This window comes from Macrotis lagotis, chromosome 1 (assembly GCF_037893015.1).
Source record: "Macrotis lagotis isolate mMagLag1 chromosome 1, bilby.v1.9.chrom.fasta, whole genome shotgun sequence".
NCBI classification, from domain to species: domain Eukaryota; kingdom Metazoa; phylum Chordata; class Mammalia; order Peramelemorphia; family Peramelidae; genus Macrotis; species Macrotis lagotis.
This window is the reverse complement of record NC_133658.1, coordinates 59,837,939-59,859,691: the sequence shown is the minus strand read 5'-3', so window position 1 is coordinate 59,859,691 and position 21,753 is coordinate 59,837,939. Positions and strand designations below refer to the sequence as shown.

General features: G+C 39.9%; 1 protein-coding gene across 1 annotated transcript in view; it reads right to left on the bottom strand.

Annotated features, from left to right (window-relative positions):
- Positions 1-404: 404 nt before the first annotated feature.
- The window catches only part of COTL1 (coactosin like F-actin binding protein 1), a 66,700-nt gene continuing 45,351 nt past the window's right edge, over positions 405-21,753 (bottom strand). Inside the window, exon 4 of the mRNA XM_074201941.1 lies at positions 405-1,745. Coding sequence (XP_074058042.1) covers positions 1,635-1,745 — 111 coding nt within the window. The 3' untranslated portion in view covers positions 405-1,634. The remainder of the gene's footprint in view (positions 1,746-21,753) is intronic.

The window sequence follows — 21,753 nt, the reverse complement described above, 5'->3', positions numbered from 1 at the left end:
AAAAAAAGAACGTTGAAAACTATTTTTGCATATATTTGGAAAAAACAAAATAACATAACATTTTTTAAAAAGACTGTTGATCTATGAATGTGAATTCTGACATTTTAGGCTGCCAGAATCTTCTTGGATCCTTGTTCCGTGTAAGGATGATTCCCTTCCCTGCCTCTCCAACCTCCATCTTGTGATCCAAGGGAGCAACCCAAGTGTGAAAGAATGAATTGGGGGGGCAGGGGGCCATAGAAGCTCAGAGAATTGTTCACTAGCTTGTAAGGGGATGGAAGCAGGGAAATGTACACACACTGATGTCACAGAGACTTGAAGTAAGAAGGAAATTTAATATGAATGACGAACAGGGAAGAGGAATGAAAGGTAAGAACAAGAAAACACAACCATTCATTTTGGAAAAGAAAAAAAATTTATTTATGTAAATCGTTTTTAGCGCCGATATTCTCCCAAACCCCAATACAGTACAATATTTTCCTTAAATGATATGAAAAGAAAGAATATAAAATATGCTCATGAAAAACATGCCAATTTCATCTTTAAAAAAAAGAAGCCTTTTGAAGTTTCCATATTGACCTAAAGCTATATGATTAAAACTGACTTTTGTGTTCCAAAAGGGCTGGATGACTGATTCTAGGAGAACAGCTAAGGCAGGGCTGAGAGGGCTTTGGCTCATGAACTTGGTGTCCCACATTGAGTAAAAGGGGCCTTCTCAAGAGCAAACAGAAAGCTGTTCAACACAAGGAGGGCCAGAAGGACCCAAGGTGCAACTCAACCCTCTCATCTTTGGCCTCTGACATCAATGCCCTTTCATTCATGGGGAACTTGGAAACAAATGTCTCCTCACTATCAGCCTCTGTGTCCAAACTTCCCGCCATTCATAACTGTGGCCAGAAGAGGATTGTATTCAGGAATTACAAACTTGTGATTCCTTTCCAGTATTTAGGGAGGGGGGAGGTGGTAAGAGGAGAAAATGGAACTAGACATCAAAAATCAGGGCAACTGCCAAGTAAGTTTTAAGGCAAGTTTTATTTCTTTCTTGAACTCAGGGTTGGAGATAATTTTTTGGAAAATACTAAATCACATTATATCTATTGGATCTAAGCTTAGGCAATTCTGACTGAGGTATACCTCGGGCAAACTCAGAAGGTCTGAGCCTTTGGATGAAATGAACGTGTTTGTCCTATGAAGACTGAAAGCCGTTCAAGCAGCTCCTGGAATGATATTTGCCTCATTGTCAAATGGAGATATGAACCCCACCAAAACCATAAGAAGGACACTCAGCAGGCGCTGAAAGCAATGACATGATTGAGCTGTGGCGTTGCGAGTGCAGACGCAGAGGAAGACAGAAAATGGGAAAGGACATCCTAGCCAGAGGCGCCTGCAAATTTGATTCACGTGTAAAACTTTTGCTTCAGATTAAGGAGGAAAAAAACAAAACAAAACAAAACTAAAGATGTTTCCCAATAAGGAATGGAGAGAAGGGAAGGGCATCTGGGAGCAGACACCCATTAGCTGCGCTGTCTCACATCCCACTTCCCTGGTGAGCTGGCTGGTTGATCGCTTGCTGGCATCCCTTTGCAGGGTGGGGGGAAGCAGGCAGATGATGTTGCTGAGATGATATCGACCATTTATTCTGTCTGTGCATCATAATTTGCACCTCCTGCTTTCTTCAACTCACTCTTGATGAAATCTTCCTCCAATTCCTTTGGGTCACTGATCACAAACTCTTTTGCAAAATTCTGTCAAAAGAAAATTAAGAGTTTAAAGACTATTCTTCTTCAACCAAAAGATTGGCAACGATTTGGGGGTCTTCTAAATATCTGAACACACACACACACATACACACACACACACACACACACACACACACAAACCAAATTATCTGGCATTTAAATCCCCACTCATGACCTGGACCCTTCCAACATTTCCAGTTTTCTTACATATTGTTCCCTTTTATACTCAGCAATCTAACTATAGGGACCTATTCACTGCTCTGTACACATGATGCTCCACTTCTCACCCCCATGCCTTTTCATTAACTGTTTCCCAGGATTAGAATGCTCTCCTTCCCTCTCTCTGTCTTAGTTTTCTTTTCTTTTTTTTGGGGGGGGGGGCAGATCTGCCTTAGCTTTTCTTCAAGCTCAGGTCAAGTACCACCTTCCACATGAAACCTTTCCTAACCAATCAGAAAATCAGTCAACATTGATTAAGTGCCTGTGCTAAGCACTGGGGGATATAAAGAGACAAAGATTAGTCCTGCCCTCAAGGTACTTACAATCTAATAGGGAGATTAAAAGAGAAAGGTTCCTGTGGAAGATAAGATTTTTATTTGGACCATAAAGGGATCACAAGAAACCAAAAAACAGAGATGAAGGAGAAGAGCATTCCAGGACTAGGGGATAGCTGAAAAAAATACCCAGTGTCCAGAGGTATAGGGTCTTGGTTATGGAACATCCAGGAGGCCAGGGTCACTGGATCAAAGAGAAAAGGTATAGTAGTAACATGTAAGAAGACTGGAAAGGCAGGAGGGAACTTGGCTAGGAAGAGATTTGAATACCAATCAGAGCATTTTGTATTTGATCCTGGAGGCAACTGGGAATCACTGGAATTTATTGAGTAACAGAGTCACATGACTGGACCTGTGGATTTGAAAATCACTTTGTTGTTGTTGTTGTTGTTGCTTGTCCTTCATTCTTAAAGAGGACCATGATATCTGGAAGGAAATGCCATGACTTGCAAGTGAATTGGATTTAAGAGGAGCAGGGCTGTGCAAAGCATCAGCCTCACCCTCCCCTCTGGAACCATCCGGGTCCAGTGGCAAGATATAGATCAGGATGACTGAAAATGGTTCTGATTCAGTGGGAGGCTTTGATCTTTTTGAACTAGGATCATTAATAACTCTCAGTTTAACTGAGTCAATGCCTATTCAGTGATTAGGGGTAGGTAAAAATGAGGCATGGAATGGTATCTTTTATGCAATCAAAAAATAAATAGTTAAATTAGTCTGGAAGAGGAAGACCCTCAGTTTCTGGCCAAAACAGAAACAATTGCTATTTACACTAACATCAGAATTCAAACCATGACCAAGTGAGGCCACTTTAGTGTCTGAATGGAGATGATTGGAGTGGAAAGAGACTAGAGATAGGTATTACCCCCCCCAACCAGCTATTGCAATAAGTCAAGACTAATATAATAAGGGTTTGCATCAGAATAAATGTCTAGAAATAAGGTGTGAGAATCCTAGGAAGGCTAGGAAGAGATTTATTTGAATGCCAATCAAAGTATTTTGTATTGGTTCCTGGAGGAAATTAGAAGTCTCCTGAGGCGTGGCAGTCTCAGAAATGGCAGGAAGGGGTTTTGAGATGTGAAATTAAAAAGTCTTGGCAACAGATTGGAAGATGGAGGAAGTATGAGAAATAGTAATGGTCTCTACAATAATAGGGTAGGTTGGAAAGTCAGAGAGTTTAGAAGGAAAGATAATGAGTTCTGTTTTGCATGTGTTCTACTGAACATCCAGTATGAGATATCTGAAAGGCAGTTGGAAATGTGAGTCTCAAGGTCAGCTGAGAAGTTGAGGCAGAATAGCCATCAATATAGAGATGGTCATTAAATTCAAGCTGATGAGAACACCAAGTAAGAATAGGGAAAAAAGAGAGAAAGGAAAGAGCCCAGAACAAAACATTGAAGGATACCTATGGTTAGAGGGTGAACTCTGGATAAGGATCTAGTAAAGAAGATAAAGAGGGAACAGTCAGATAAGCAGGAGGAGAATCTGGAGAGAGCAATGTTCTAAAAACTTAGAAAGGAGCATCAAGGAGGAAAGAATGATCACCAGTGTCAAAGGCTACAGAGAGGTCAAGGAGAATGAGGATTCATTTGACAATAGACCATTGGAGAATGTAGTTTTATTGGAATGATGAGATTGGAAGTGGAATTGTAAGAGGTTAAGAAAACAGTGAGAAGAAAGAAAACAGAGGCACCATGTAGAGGTCCCTTTTAAGGCATTAAGCCACAAAGGACAGAAGAGATATAGGACAATAGTTAGCAGAGATGGAAGGATCAAGGGTTCTTTGAGGATGGGGGAGACATGAATATGTTTGTAGGCAGTAGGGAGGGAAGGAGTCAGTAGACATGGAGAGCTGAAATTGAGTGATAGAGTGGGGGTGCAGAGGATCAGTCTTTTGGGGGAGATAAGATGGAATGAGATGGGGCAGGCAGTTAGCACAGTGAATAGAGGGCCAGCTCTAGAACCAGGAAGCTCTGGGTTCAAATCCAACTTCAGACACTTGATACTTACAACTAGGTTACCTTAGGCAAGTCACTTAAGCCCTGACTGCTTCCCTCCCCCCCAAAAAAAATGTGGAATAGGATCATTTGAACTGATCTAAGCAGTCCCCAAATTGCCTCAAATTTCTCCCATTATCTCCTTAAGTTAATGAGTTCCTTAAGGGCTGGAACTATTTCTTTTTCACTTGTATTTGTTCCTCCAGTTCTTAACACAATGCCTGGCACATTTGGTACATAGCAGATGCATAATAAATGAATGATATTTGATTGATTGATCCTTTTCTAGTCTTCAGAAACAAGAGCAGAATTTCACAGATATCATGTTTTGTAATTACCATCACTTTGACAGACCTCTCATTTGGTCCTGACAACAATTTTGTGATATTGTTATTTACAGAATGTAAGGAGGGTGAATGACTTGCCCATAGACAGTAATTGAGTTGGCATTTGAATTAGGATTTCTAGCCTCATGAGGCCAGTGATCCATTGAGCCATGCTTCCTAATGACAGTCAGTCACAACTGAAGAGTTTTAAAAGTTACAAAGGATTCTTCAACTCTCTCTCTCTCTCTCTCTCTCTCTCTCTCTCTCTCCCACATACACAATGTGTATTAGGTATGTGGATATGAATAGGTAGTGGATATATTATCTCTAGTAGAGAAAGTAGTCAACTGAAATGTAGCAAACTCAGAATTTGAATACAGCCATTTCTCTTTCCATAACACAAATTACCTTATCAGATAATCTACAGTCACTCTGTCCCTAGGGATATACCAGACAACCAGAATTGACTATATTACATGTCTTTAAAGCCCACCTGCCAACATGTGGACATTAAGCCACAACACATTTTAGGAGTTTTTACAAAAAAATTTACCCAAGTCAGTTAGATTACACTAGTAATACCTAACCACTACTTTTCTCCCCATTCCCTATAATTCAGGAACTTGATTTGCAACTAAATGATTAACTAATAGGCTTGGATCAGTACTAGTCTACAGATTTTTGTAAGGGAAGAGAGCTCAGAGGCATTTGGTTCAACTCCTTCATTTTATAGATAAGGAAAATTGTAAGTGGTTGAGGCCAGATTTGAAACTGCCAATAAATATTTATTAGGTACCAGATACTAGGCTAAGTGCTGGGAAGACAAATGCCAAACAAAGGATAGTCCCTGCCCTCAAGAAACTTACAATCTAATGGAGAAAAACAGCACACAAAGGGAAGCTGGAAAGCAGTCATTGGGGGATGAAATCTTGCAGGCAAGGCAGGAAGTGATCTAAGGAGGGGAGAGCTTCTGAGTTATCAGAAGTAAAAAAAAATGAATTTCTGGAGATGATGAAGTCACTTGGAAAATATAGGTTTACTGACCTAGAGTTGAGCATTCTCTATACTGCAGCACTGCTCTGTCCCTCCTCCTCCTCCCCCCATCTTGTCCTATGATCTTTTCATTGTAATGTTCTGATAACCTTAGATTACTAAATTATATTCAGAGTAAAGGAAATATTGGTGTGGGTTTCAGGAATTAAGAGGAAACTTCATGGAGAAAACAACTAGTACAGGGGATAGAGCTCTGAACCTGCATTCAGGAGGACCTGAATTCAAATGTGACCTCAGATACTTATTAGCTGTGTGACCCTGGATGAGTCACTTAACCTGTTTGCCTCAGTTTCTTCATTTGTGAAATGAAAAGGTTGGCCTCAATAAAACTTCAGAGTTCCTTCCAGCTCTCTCTCTCTCTCTCTCTCTCTCTCTCTCTCTCTCTCTTCCTCTTAATAGGCATGATTTCATTAGTTTGAGTCATAGAGGAGGACATTCCCTGAAAAGTCATGGAGGAGGACATTCCCTGAAATGTGGGAATAGTCTTGGAGCAAAGGTTCAGAAATGAGGATGGAATTTCCCTGTAACAATAATGGAAGGTTCTGTCTTACATGGAGGTTTAATATGAGAGACAGCAAAAGTACATGGGAGGCCTTGAATCAGACGAGAAGTCTGGAATTGTGCCATACAACACAAACCATAACTTCACAGGAGGATTAGCATGGGAAGAATGGACTACAAGCAGTTTTGCTTAACTCTGCATATTTATGATACAAGTTTTGCTTTCCTTTCTTTTTTTTAATGCAAGGGAAGAGAGGAGAGGGAGAGAAGGTAGATTTTCATTCATTAGAAAAACAAAATTAAAAGAACAGACGATGAAATAGACCATGAACATAGTCCAGGAAATGTGAAGAGATCCTCTGAATTGGGGAGGGGAGCAGGAGTTGCCACAGAGGAAAAAGGAGGAACAATGAATTCCTAAATCCATCAAATTTAGAGCTGGTAGGGGCTTCAAGGGTGAAAAACACAAAGGTCTGGGAGTCAGGAGAAGACCAAATCCCAGTGGTAACAACTCTTTTTTTTTTTTAGTTTTTTTGCAAGGCAATGGGGTTAAGTGACTTGTTCAAGGCCACACAGCCAGGTTATTATTAAGTGTCTGAGGCTGGATTTGAACTCAGGTACTCCTGACTCCAGGGCCGGTGCTCTACACACTGTGCCACCTAACCGCCCTGGTAACAACTCTTAATAACAGAATAACCTTGGACAAGTGACTTCATCTTTCTGTACCCCAATTGTCTCTTCTATGATACTCACACAGTCATTGTCCAGAAATGTCCAGGTGAAAGGGCTTTATAAACAACAAAGTCCTAGAGAATTGTGACCCACCATGTTTATTCCATTCTTTTAATTCATGAAGGAAATTGAAAGCAAGAGAAGGAAAATGACTGTCCTAAGGTCATATGGAGAGCAATCAACAAGTGAAGGTATATGAAGGGCAAAGCAGAAAGAAGAATGAATAAATCAAACAATAAACATTTATTAGTTGCCTTATAATGCCAAACACTGCTCCTTATCCTTAGGGAATACAAAAAGAGGCCAATGAGTTTCTGCCCTTAAGAAACTCATAATCTAATGGGAAAGATAAGATGTAAGCAAATATGTACAAAGCAAGTTATGTACATGAAAAATAGGAAATAACTAATAAAGGGAAAATATTCGAATTAAGAGAAATTGGGAAGGCTTCCTGTAGAAGGTAGGATTTTAGTTGGGACCCAAAGGAAGCCAGGGAGGTCAGCAGTTAAAATGAAGGAGGGAGAATGTTCCAGGTTGTTAGGGACAGTCAGAGAAAACACACTCAGCAGAGAGATGAAATATTTAGTTCATAGAACAGCCAGGAGACCAGTGTCACTGCATTGAAGAGTATGTGTTGGGGAATGAGGTTTGGAAAGGTTGGAGATGGCTAGATTATGAAGGACTTTGAATGCCAAACACAATTTCATATTTACTTTTGGAGGTATCGAGCCAATGGAGTTTATTGAGCAAATTCAGATCTGTGCTTTTGGAAAATCACTTTAGTGGCTGAATAGAGGATAAATTGGAGTGAGGAGAACCCTAAGACCCCCACCCTGCCCCACAATAGTCCAGGTCTGTGGGGATGAGGCATCTGCACCAGGGTTGCAGTAGTGTCAGAGGGGGAAAAGCGAGTATTCTAGAAATGTTGTAAAGGTCAAATCCACAAGCCTTGGCAACAAACTGGAAGTGGGAGGATGGGGAGAGATGGTGAGGAATCCGCTCCTATGGGCTCTGCCTCTTACTGACTTGTCACTATTAGAACCTCCATTTTTTAGGACTATTCCCTTGCCAGGTCCAGCCAAATCTTCCTCCTTCTCCAGGCTGCTGACTCTGGACTTTCTCTACCCAATCTTTCTCCGCCATTTATGTGTTATCTTCCCTCTTTAGACTTATTAACTCCATGAGGCCAGGAATAGACTTTCTACTTGTTTTGTATTTCCACTGCTTGCCGTAGTGCTTGATACATAATAAACATTTAATAGATGTTTATTTGACAGTTCACTAAGGTTTCCAGTCCTGAGCGATAGAAGGTTTTGGAGGGCAATGGGAAGAAGATAAATTAACTTTTAGATATGAAGTTTGAAGTGATAAAGGATGTTTAAATAGATATGCCCAGCAGACAGGAAAATATAGGAATAAGGGATCTGGGAGTAAGTCAAAGCTGATGGAAGTCATCTGCTTAAAGGTGAAGCAGGTAGTGGATCGAGCACTGGACCTGGAGTCAAGAAGAGATCCAGGTGCAAATCCAGACTCACACAATCTATTGATTGTTTGTGCGGTTGCTTTTTGCTGTTCAGTTGTGTCTGACTCTTTCTGACCCCAACTGGGATTTTCTTGGCAAAGATCCAGGAATGGTTTATCATTTTGTTCTCTAACTCATTACAAATGAGGAAACTAAGGCAAACAGGGAGAAGTGACTTTCCAGGAGTCTTGCAACACAGGTTTTCCTATCTCCAGACCAGAGCTCTAATCAGTACAGAACCAGGTGCTTCTTCAACCTGGGTTCAGTGGCCCAGAAAGAAACAGATGTCTCTCTTAACTTGTCTCAGTATCAAATTCTAACTCGGTGTCATCCAATCTACCTACTCTTCACCACAGAGGCTAATAGATGGGTGAAGGATAGAGGGCTAGGTTGTAAAGAGGGGAGGTGTGGAAAAAAGAAAACTGGGGAGAAATTCCAGTTTGCTATTTTCTAACAGTGTGGCTTGGGAGATAGGACTGGGGTGGAGGAGGGGTGGGGAGAAAGAGAAGGATTATTTCACTCATTTGGCTCTCAGTCCCTTTCTCTGTAAAAAAAAAAAAATGAGGATTTTGGTTGAGGTATTAGTTCCCTCCCAGCTCCAGAGGCTACAATCCTATGATCTATATTAACCTGTTTTTGCCTCTCCAGAGCACTATCAATTCATTGGTTTTCGCAGGGAGGCGGCTATGGTATTCAGTGTATTACTATGGGATTTGGAGCCAAAAGGACTGGGGTTGGAAGCCACTCTGTTACAAGCTATGTGACTCTAGGCAAGTTGTTTATCTTCTCTGTTTCCTTGAAAACAGTTTCCTATGGAAACTTGCCTCAGTGTCCATATTTATAAAGGAGGAGGTTGGATAAAACCATGCAGAGAGTTTCTTTCAGTTTTCAGTTTTATATTCATTTAACTTTGGTTTATTGCTATTTGCCCTAAACCCTTCCCTACCAGCCTGGTACTGTCCCTATAACCTCTACATTCCTTTCTCTTACAACTGCTCCTCTTATGGATACAAAAGGGCCATGAAGTAGTTAAGTAAAACCTTATCATACAATAATGATGATGATGATGATTTTTGTTATTAGTTGTATCCAAATCTTCGGAACCCCATGTGGGGTTTTCTTGGCAGATATGGTTTGCCATTTCCTTCTCTAGTCATTTTGCAGCTGAGGAAACTGAGGCAAACAGAATTCAGTGACGTTTTACCTCCACCAACTCATTTTACAGATTACAAATTGAGGCAAATAGAATTCAGTAATTTGACATTTTCTTCTCCAGTTCATTTAGAGATGAGGAAACTGAGGTGCCCAAATCTTAAATCGATAATAACTATTAATATTGCTATTATTGCCCTAGTTCCCACAAGAAGTTTCAAGTTCCAGGTTCCTCAGTATACTGTTCTTTCCATTGCACCATGTTGTCTGAAGTCCATCGAATCAATATTGAGGACATATAGGATTGTAGATGAATCTTAGTATAATAATCCTAGATTTGAAAGGGACCTCAGAGAGACTGACCACAAGCCCTTCTTTTACAGATGAGAAAAGTGAGGCATAGAGAGGGAAAGTTCCTTGTCCAAAATAATCCAGGGTGAAGAAGCAGAGTCCAAATTTGAATGTAGACCCTCTGCCAGACCCTCCAGAGCCTGTACCCTTTCCCCTGCTCCATTCTGTCTCTTGGGCTATCTTTGATTCCATTCAGGACAACTTGCTCCCGCAATGGCATCACTTTTTGTTTGAGGTTCATGCTTTGGGAACACTTTCTTCAGGGCCTCAGATTCAAGAAAGAAACTGAATGTTCGTCTTCTCCAGTCACCCGGGGAGCAATTTTCAGGGATTGTTCCTGATACTTAAGCCTCCTTCCAATCCTTCAGGGGAGAAGTGAGCACCAGCTGGGTGTGGGCGTATTTGGTTTAAAAAAATAAAAAAGGCAGAACAACAAAAGATCTCTCCAAGGGCCTAGGAAGGCCCACCCTTATATGGGAACATTGCCAGAGAACTGATTAGTTTGGGGAAGGGAAAAGAGAAGTGTTTAAGACACCACAGCTTAGAAATCGTTAAGTACTCCCACATCCCCTCACAAAAACCTCCTGTGAGACACACAGACAGAGTGGGAGAAGAGGTGACAAGGCACAGAGATGTCTTAGTGATGAAGCAGATGCCACATAGAAAAACGCTGGGGTCGGAGGCATACTCATACATTGTTGGTAAAGCTGTGAAAACCAAAGGCCTTCCGAACTGAAAAAAAAAATCACTTATTCTTTCTTGCCAAGTGTCTATTTAGCAAGCATAGGGTTGATTTAGATAATTGAGGACATATAGGATTGTAGATGAATATTATAATTTTTTTTTAGGTTTTTTGCAAGGCAATGGGGTTAAGTGGCTTGCCCCAGGCGCCACACAGCTAGGTAATTATTAAGTGTCTGAGGTCAGATTTGAACTTAGGTCCTCCTGATTCCAGGGCCAGTGCTCTATCCACCACGCAACCTGGCTGCCTCTATAATTTTGTTTTGCAAAGTGCTTATATTTCCTCTGGCACCTATTTCTTAATGGGTTTAAGTTGCCTTCATCACCTCTGTAGGTTTTAGTCTGACTGCTAAGTCTTCTCATCTAATCAGAGTTGAATTCTAAATGGCAGTGTAATTCTAATCCTACCTTCTTTCCAAATAAATTAAACCAACTATTTCTCTTCTTTTTTCTGTATCTCAATATGGGATCTTTAAAAATTAAAAATTTGAAATCTTGAAAGATTCCATTTAAATCAGGGAGTACAGCTTCTCTGGACTTGAGGATCTTATCTGGGAAATGAGAAGGTTGAATGGGAAGAGCTGAGTCCTTTTAAGTCTTAAATCCAATAATGCTCTGGACCTATGAGAATATTGCACAAATGTGGAGCCAGAATGTGGGAACCACTATCCCTTTGGTATTTCTGGGATCTTGGGGTCTCTGTCAGCATTGCTCTAAATGGAATGGGGAAAAAAAACAGAACTGGATGGGATTTGGAGATAAAAGATGAATTAGTACTGGCTCTTCAAAAAGCAACCAAAGGGGCGGCTAGGTGTCACAGTCACTGGTCTTGGAGTCAGGAGTACCTGAGTTCAAATCTGGCCTCAGATACTTAATAATTACCTTGCTGTGTGACCTTGGGCAAGCCACTTAACCCTATTGCCTTGCAAAAACCTTAAAAAAAAGAAAGAAAACAAAAAGCAACCAAGAGAGAAGTGGAAAGGGGACAACAGCCCCATTTAGCCTCATTTCCCCCACTAAAAACTTTCTCTTCCTCTGCCCTAATATGTAAGATCCTTCACCAGAGGTTTCCAGTCTCTGCTAAATAAATATTCGGTTCATTTTGATTGCCAGTGTGTTCATCTGAAAATGGTCCCAGGTCTGAAAGAACAGATTTCGATATCTGACAGGACTCCCTCACTTTAAATGAGTCCCTTTAAATCATGTGTATCCAGAATAGCTTAACAATTCCCGAACTGTATGATGAAAGAGAATGAAATGACTTTTCTAATCTTCTTTCCACAAAGAATTTGCTTTCAAAATTTCACTCGGTTTCCATTAGTTATATAAAAGGTCTCTTGAGTTGCTCTGACTACCTAACCAAGCCCCCAAATCTGAGCTCTGCTGCTCATTAGCTACGTGATCTTGGACAAGTCATTTTTCATTGGACTGGAGCCCCTTCCAGTTCTAATGTGATTCTGTGAGATAGATCCTCTGTGGTGGGTACCTTGAGAGTTGGATGGAAACAGGAAAGCATTAAATATGTTTGCTGTGTGCCAATCACTATGTTAAGAGTGTTCTGCCAAACTCGCTCATCAATTTGAGAGCATAGATGAAATTTCCATGTTGCCTCTGAGCTTCCCTGGTTTCCTTCACATCTCAGCTTAAAACCCATCTTCTACAGGAAGCCTTTTTCAATTTCTCTTCATTCCCTCTGAGTTTTACTTCCTATCTATCTTGTATATATTTTGTTTGTAAAATGATTTTACATGTTATCTCTCCCACTAGCCTCTGGTGGCCAGAAGTTGACTTTCCTTATGGGCAGAGGTTGACCGTCTTTGAATCTTTCGCTTTTACTTTGCACGTTGCTGTTGTTCAGTTGTGTCTGACTTTTTGTGACCTGTGGACCATACCGTCCATGAGTTTTTCTTGGCAAATTTACTGGAGTGCCTTGCTAGTTCTTCCTTTCTCCAGCTCATTTTATAGATGAGGAAACTGAGGTCAACAGTGTTAAGTGATTTGCCCAGGACCATTCAGCTAGTGTGTGTCTGAGGTCAAATTTTAACTCAGATCTTGACTCTAAACCCAGTGCTCTATTCACCAAGCCATCTGGCTGCCCTGCTTAGGACCCAATAGATGCCTAATAACCATTTATGGATGGACTATGTACGTAGTTGTTTTCAGGGTTGTTTCCATGATTTCCTTGAAGGCAGGGGTTTGTTTTGTCCTTCGGGGGGGGGGGGTTCATTCCTGGCACTTATAATGTTCCCTGGCATATAGTAAAAACCTAATAAATGTTTAATGACTACTAGGTTTGTCTGTCTGATCTAGGAAGCTTGTTTGATGACAGACCATAAGATGAAGACAGTATCTCTTCTTTTGTTTTTTTTTTGCAAGGCAATGGGGTTGAGTGACTTGCCCAAGGTCACACAGCTAGGTAATTATTAAGTATATGAGTTCAGATTTGAACTCAGCTCCTTCTGACTCCAGGGCCAGTGCTCTATCCACTGCACCACCTAACTGCCCCTCAATATCTCTTATTTAAGGAGCTTCTGCAAGTGTCTTCTGTTGAAAGGAGGAGAGTTGGCAACAAACAAGTGTGTCTCAGGTGGCACTGGCACATTCTCAGGCTTATAAAACAAGAAGAAAAGTCAGAGACTGAACCCCCCGGAATTCATATATCCCTGAAAACACAGAGAGGGATTCAGTGGAAGTTTGCCCTTCTGTCTTGGCAAAAACTTAAAAACCCAGATGCCCTCTAGAAAAGACACAGTCTCCAAGCATGGTGGCAAATATCTATAGTTTCTGCTAATGGGGAGGTTGAGGCTGGTGGAGCAGTTGAACTCGGGAGTTGTGAGCTGCAGCAGCCTCTGCCAGCTGACTGTCTGCAACAAGTCCAGTACCAATATAGTGGCCCTAGAGCACAGCGGCCCACTGGACTCCCTACAGAAGGGAGATCCAGTCAGCTTTGAAAAAGGATGTGAGAACGCTCGCATGTCAGACAAGTGGGAGGGGCTATACGCTGCACTTCTGTTTTGGACTAGAAATAGAGAGAGCCAGTCTCAAAAAAAAAAAAAAAGGAAAGGAAAGGAGAGCAAAAAGGAAAGGAGAGGAGAACAGAGAGAGGAGAGAGAAGAGAGGAGGGTGGGGAAAGGAGGAGAGAAGAGAGAGGAAAGGGGAGAGAGGAGAGGGGAGAGGAGGGGTAGGGAGGGAAGGGAAAAAGAAAAAAGGCAGGGTCAGAAGGACTTTTAGTTGGTCTGGAAAATGAAAGATAAACTACATTTTTTTAAACTGCTTCTTTCAAGATGTGATACATTCACAGACCCATGGAGGAACTTACTTCTACCTGTTTGGGCCTCCTTAGAAATCCACCTCAACCCAGGCAAATTTCAGGATTAAACCTAAACATCAAAACTCCTACTCATCCCTCAAGCTCATATTTCACTATTTCCAGGAAACCATCCTTGATGACACCAGTCTATGCATTCCTCTCCACACACTGAAGGGGAAAGGTTGGATAGGACACTGGCAACAACATTAGACTGAAATCTGGAAGGTCTCAGTTTTGCCACAAAGGATTTTTTTAACCTACAACCAGTCACAACATAGCCCCTTTTCAAACAACTCCAGTGGTTCCCTAGTGCCTCCAGGATCAAAAAATAAAATTTTCTCCTTGGTTTTTAAAGTCTTGCTGTCCCTCAGACATGACTCAAGATCTTTCTACTTGTGGATATTTTTATTGGCTGATCATCAAGCCTAGAATTCACTCATTCCCTATCTCTACTTTCTGGCTTCCTTCAAGTTTCAGCTACAATTCTACTTTGTACAAGAATCCTTTGCAAGGTCTTCTCTCTGGTTATTATCTCCAATTCATTCCATATACGGTTTGTTTACAAATAGTTGTTTGCATATTATCTCATGAGCTCTTTGAGAAAAGTTACTGTTGTTTTGGGGTTGGTTTTTTTGGTTGTTTTGGAGTTTTTTAGTATATCTGGTGCTTAGCCCAGAGCCCAATACATTCTAGGTTCTTAAAAAATACTTGCTGATTTGGGCCTGGATTTCTTTTTTTTTTAAAATAAAGGAGATAGATTAGTTAATTAAGGTTATCTTCATCATCAGTGCTCTATACCCCATGATGATTTCTCTTGAGAATTACTTTGATCAGGATATAATCAGAATGAAAATAAAGGGTTTAGAGGTCAGAATGGAGTAGAAAGAGAAAATAGAAAAGTTATCTTGGGAGAAGTGGGAAGCGTTGGTGAAAGATTAAGTGCCTGAACAGAGGCAAGCAGTCCTGTTCCCACAGATCCACTCTAACAAAAACCTAAAAATATCACCATATTGAAAAATGATCAAGAAATTCAATGAGAAACTATAGTCAGTGACTTCATCTACTCCATAACTACACAAAAAAGTCAGCCTACAGCCCCCCCACAAAGTAATACAAAAAGAAACCCACCAGAAAAGCCAAAGACAACACAAAGAAGATGGAAAACACCTATAGCCTTGGATTATTTCTATAGAAATAACAAGAGGGGAACCTCTCAGACTGACCAATATGACATGAAAGGACAGTGATCAATGTTCAAAGGGATGTGGGAAATCTGGGACACTAAGACATTTTTGGTGGTGCTGTGAACTCATTCAGCCTTTCTGGATAACAATCTGGAATTATGCCCAAAGGACAATAAAAATGTACATACCCTTTGATCCAGCAATACCACTACCTGGGTCTATACCTTGAAAAGATATGAAAAAGGATAAAAACATCACTTGTACAAAAATATTCCTAGCAGCCTTGTTTGTGGTGGCAAAGAATTGGAAATTGAGTGAATGTCCATCAGTTGGGGAATGGCTGAACAAATTGTGGTATATGTACCTTATGGAACACTATTGTCCTTTTAGAAACAAGGAGGGAGGGGAATTCAGAGAAACCTGACATGAACTGATGCTGAGCAAGATGAGCAGAACCAGAACATTGTACACCCTAACAGCAACATGGAGATGATGATCAACTTTGATGGACTCGCTCATTCCATCAGTGCAACAATCAGGGACAATTTTAGGGTATCTGCGATGGAGAATACCATCTGTATCCAGAGAAGGAATTGTGGAGTTTAAACAAAGACCAAATACTATTACCTTTAATTTTTTTTTAAAAAAAAAAGTTTATCTTATGTAATTTTGCTATCTCTTATATTTTATTTTTTCCTTAAGGATATGACTTCTCTCTCAACACATTCAGTTTTGATCAATGCATAGCATGGAAATAATGTAAAGACTAATAGACTGCATTCTGTGGGGGGTGGGGTAGGGGAGGGAAGCGAGATTGGGGTAAAAATTGTAAAATTCAAAAAAACAATAAAAAAAGAAAGAAAGAAATAACAAGGGTGGAATATTCCCCATGATAAAGCCACATCATAAGCCTTGGAAAGTGGCCAGTAACAATAGTGACCAGTCCAGGTAGAGGAGTGCTTAGACTGAACACAACAAATCCAGAAGTTCCAATGTCTAAAGCACACCGAGCTGCAATGCCACAGAAGTATCTAAAGTTGAACTCTGAATCTCAAAAATGGAAGTGAGGAAGGGGAAGCTATCAGCACTTGGCATAGACACACCCTGGGAGGGGGAGGGCAGAACAGGAACCCAAGTGACCAGGTCAAGTCCAAACAGGGCTCTCCACTTCCCCTGAAAGAACTTCAGTCAGTCAGTGAAGACTGGCTCATACACTAAGTTAAAATTTGAGAACAAAGGAAAAAACAAATTTTACTCAAAGTCTACATGAATACCTAGAAGAGATGATGCAGAAAATTTTTAAAAATGTAATAAGATTTCTGGGAGAAAGAATGGGCAGGAGAATAGGCTTAAAATGGAAAGTGGTAATGTACTACCTGAAAATTAGAACAGATCAAACAAAAATCAATGAATCTATATGACAAGAAGAAATATTAGAACTAAATAAAAGGGTTTAAAAATAGAAGAAAATGTAAGGCATCTATTATGAAAAACAACTAAACTGGAAAAAAGCTCAAGAAAAGTAGTTTAAGAATCATTTGAATCCCTGAAAACCCATAAAAAATTCTCAGCACTGTATTTTAGGGAATCATAAATAAGTACTGTCTATAAATAAGACTCAGAGAGAAACATTAAAATAATAAGAATCATCTGGTTGCTCCTAAAAGAAACCCCCAAAGACAAAATTCTAGGATATAGCCAAAATCCAAAGCTCCTAGGTCAAAAAAACATATGCTGTAAGCAGCCAGAAAGAAACAGATTAAGAACTAAAAATTACTGTCAGGATCACAGAAGACCTGGCAGCTGCTACAATAAACAAAAAATGAGAAGAGAATACAATATAAAAAAAAGTCAGAAAAATTTACTCTACAAAGCTGAGAATAATCAATAGACCCCCCCCCCCAAAAAAAAAACCCTTGGATCTTTAATGGAAAAGAGAACTTCCAAATATTCTCAATGAAAAGCTTAGTTAAACATGTAAAACTGCAAGCACAAGAGTCAAAAAGAAGCCTAGAAAGGTGCATTTATTTGAATAGTTGGAAGAGGCTACATGATGTTGAAGTGCTAACATTCTAATAGAAGAAGAAAGAAGTGCCCTTTATAAAACCTTCATATCTTTCAAAGTAATTAAATAAGAAATGGTTGATTGAAATGGTTAAATAGAACAAAGGACCTGGGTATGGATTGGTTTTGTTCTGATGGTATAAAAGGGGAAAGAAAAAGGGGTGGGGTGGGGTAAAAGGAATTCACTAGTGTAAGAAAGAAGGAAGAAGAAGGTGGAACTTATATGTTTCTCAAAATTGTGGTGTGATATTATACAGAAAAGTAGCAAGAGTTCAGAGGGAGAGAGCATTAATTAACTTCATTGTTCTCTGAACTATAAAATGAAAAGTTCAACAAACACACATAATATTTGATGTAGGAAAAAGTCAAACTCAATGAGCCAAACTCAAAATAAATTTCAATTTCAGAAAGTGGATCCAGAAAAGGAGATAAAAAGGAAAAAGAAAAGAGGAAAGGAGGCGGTAGGGGGAGGGGGGGAATGAGAAGGAGAAGGAAAGGAGAAATGGAGAGAAGAGGGAGGGAGGGTTTTTCCTGTGGGCAGGGGTGGGGGACACCAAAAAGAATTAGGAATAAAAAAGGGTCATTCAAACATTCTTTAAAGTGCACAGAAAAGAATATAAAGAAGCTCAGAAAGAAACAGAGTAGTTATAAAAATTTTTTAGAATTTGTTATATACTTTTTTGAAAGTAAGCAATATGAAATGGAGATTCATAGTTTCATATTGCATTCTCTTTGTGTGATATACTGTGTATAAGAAAGTTTATATTTATTATATATTATCTACTGTATATATGGAAGTGTATATTTAAGTCCAGAATATTCTTTTTTTATTTTAAAGATGAATGTTTTTTGATTGACCAGATATTCTCAGATTTCCCTCCCAGTTCTAAACATCGATGATACTATAAATCCAATAAAAGGAATGGTGAGGCCCTAGAAGTGTGTGTGTGTGTACATCACCTTAACCACAATATTATGAGTTGATCAACCTTGATGGGTGCAGCTTCACTCAGCACTTCAGAAAGGCAGGACAAGGAGGCCTAGGAGACCTGCTATGAACAAGCTATCCATATCCAGAGAAAGAAAAACAAGACAAAACTAAACTAAAAAACCTTACAGGATCTGAATAAACACTACATTCACTTTTTAAAATTTTCTCTTATGTATTTCTTTCCTATTTCATGATTTTCTTTCTTTTCCCTTAATCCTAATTCCTCATATAGAAAATGACTATTTTTCTTCCTTAAGGATATGATTTCTCTCTCATCACATTCAACTGAGATCAATGTATACCATGGAAACAATGTAATGGGAGGTGGGGGAGGCTAAGCAAGAATGGGGAAAAGGGGCAGCTAGGTGGTGCAGTGGATAAAGCACCGGCCCTGGAGTCAGGAGTACTTGGGTTCAAATCCGGTCTCAGACACTTAATAATTACCTAGCTGTGTGGCCTTGGGCAAGCCATTTAACCCCATTTGCCTTGCAAAAACCTAAAAAAAAAAAAAAAAAAAAAAGAATGGGGGAAAATTGTAAAACTCAAAATTAATAAAATCTTTCTAAAGAAAAAAAGAAAATGACTAATCTGTAAACATATTAAACACAAATGTGTATGTACAATATTCACCAGACTGTTTGTTGCTGAGGGAAGGGGGAGCAGGAAGGGAGGGTAGAAGGAAATTATATAACTTGAAGATATATATAGATATAGATATAGATATAGATATAGATATACATGTATCTGAATGTTGAAAAACTTTCATAACATAATTAGAAAAATAAAATATCAATTAAAAAAAGAATATGTGTACATGTATTGGGATTTTGTTCAATAATCTTGACAAAATATCTTTTTCCAAATAGATGTAAATCAAAATACCACCAAGCAATTACAGTACTTAAGAAATATGTGTGTGGTAGCACATCAAGCCCCTTGCCAGGAACAAGAATAGCCTGGAAGGAACAAAAGACTTGGAAGGCTAAGCCTTAAACTTACCTGGAGCTCCACTGCCAATTTGTGCCTACCTACACCCTCCACCTCTTCCCCACCTACTGACACTCTGAAGAGTTCAAAAGAAGGCTTTGAAATTCTATCAGCATGTACAGTTAGAGGAGGGGAGAGGAGAAAGCTACCTACCATGAAGTTCTCATGAGTCATCACACACACACACAAAAAAAAAACCTGTTCATTTTTCTTTTTAAATCTCTCTTTACCATTCCAGAAATTTTTCCACAAAAGGTATCTGTCCTTTAAAATTCAGTAGTGAATCTAGTTTGTACCATATTTATACTCCCCCCAAGATGTTTTCTTTTTCTTTTCCTTCTTTTTTTTGGGGGGGGGTCTGGACATGTGATATCACCAATGTGAAAAATTCTCCTTGACTACCCCACTCCCCATAGAGATGGGCATCTGCAGTCTTAGATGCCTAGAGGTACTGAGAGGTCAGCTAATTTGTCTGTGGTCATCCAACTAATATGAGACTTCCTGACTCCAAGGGTGGTCTTCTATTTATAGTGCAATGTAGATTCTTCTTTCCCCACATTATTGGGCTATTTCAAGCAGGAAGTTACTAAAGGAGGAGAAGCTCCCATCCTACACCCAGAGGTATTAGGTATTGGATTTGTGAGTTCTCATCTGCTACTGGGGAATGTTTACAAGTAGAAATGAGCCAGAGACCATCTTCCCTAGTATTATCCTTAAACTACTCATTCATTGGCACTTCTTTTCCTTCATTCTTGAATAGATCATGGCATCGGTGATGTGATGCCATGAGAAGCAAGGGAATTGGATTTAAGTTGTGGGGGAGGCTGTGCAAAGTCACCAGACTCACTTTCTCCTCCAGAGTCATCTGAGTCCAGTGGCCAGATATGAATCAGGACAACTGGAAATGTCCCTTAATGCAGAGGAAGACCTAGATCTTTTTAAGCTAAGGTCTTTAACACAGGCATCAGTTTGACTGAGGCAATGACCTGCAGTAATTAAGGCAGGTAAAAAAATGAAGCAAATTGGCACTTAAAACTAAAGAGGTTACCCATACTCAACAGATCTTTCCGGCAGCCTGAATCCTAAGTACAATCATATCAGTTCTCCACTTCGTTTTGTGAATAAACATAGCCTTGGAAAACTGTGGGCAGTAAAGAGAGATCATTAAATGCCCAAGCAGGCTGTATAATTAGTCTTATGTGTGAATGCTCTGCTGAATCTAAAAGGGTGATTTTTCTGGATTTCATGAATTCATTTGATTTATTCACTCTCTGCTGGTGTTATGGTAGCTGATTTTGCTGCTCTTTGGTAAGGTCCAGGCACCAGCTTGACAAGGCTTCCACTCTGCCCCAACACCAGCCTCATCAAAAATCATTAAACAAGGGAGATGGCTAGGTGGTGCAGTGGATAGAGAACCGGCCCTGGAATCAGGAGGATCTGAGTTCAAATTTGACTTCAAACACTTAATAATTACCTAGCTATGTGACCTTGGGCAAGTCACTTTATGCCTTGCAAAAAAAAAAGTCATTAAACAGGACAGATCCATTCAACCACAGACAGAGCCTCCAACTGGGAGCTGGAAGACCTGGGTTCCAATGCCAATAACTTTCATCCCTAACCTACTTTGCCACTCAATGCAAATGACTTCTCGAGGTCTCACCTTCTTTTCACTTCTATAAAATCAAGTTTATTTGTTTACATCCAATCTTATGTCTTATTCCTCTTCTCAAATTTCTGCCAAACTAGACTATTCCCCAAACTCGCAAGTCATCTCTTTCCTCTCTACCTCTGTATATCCACCATGCCTAGAAAGTATTCCCTTCAAATCACTGTCATCAGAATCCTGATCTTGTTTCAAGACTTCCTCAGGTATCCTGTGGGAAGTTCTCTCTGCCCTCCCTTCTCAAGTCTCTATGGATATACTTATCTAATATTGTAGCCATTCCTGACCACAGCAGACCTTAAACTATGAGGGTTTTCTTGTTGCTATTCAATCCTTTCAGTCCAACTCATCATGATCCCATTTGAGGTGTTCTTGGCAGAAATACTGGAGTGGTTTGCCATTTCCTTCTCCAGCTCATTTTACAGATGAGGAAACTGAGGCAAACAATGAAGTGATTTATCCAGGGTCACACAGGCTCCGAGGTTGGATTTGAACTCAGGAAAATGAGTCTTCCTGACTCCAGGTCCAACACTCTATACACTGTGCTACCTAGCTGGCACATAGTAGGCCCTTAATGAATGTTCATTCCTTCCTCTCCCCTCCTCTAAAGAAGTTATTTAAAAATTCATAAAGAAAAGTTCATCACATTTGAAAAGAAAAACCCCTAGTCCTTTCCTAAACTCATTACCTTGAATCCAACATTCTATTATACATTAATTCTAGAAAGTAACTTTGGAAGGGGTGGGGGAACCTTATACTAAGTGAGTCACCATAAAAGCAAAACAGTCTGAAACAGTTTTAAGGACTAAAACTCCTCCTGACAACAATTAAGAAGGTAGCTACAGTTAGAATGTGAAGGCACTAATAATTGCAAAGGATTCTAACA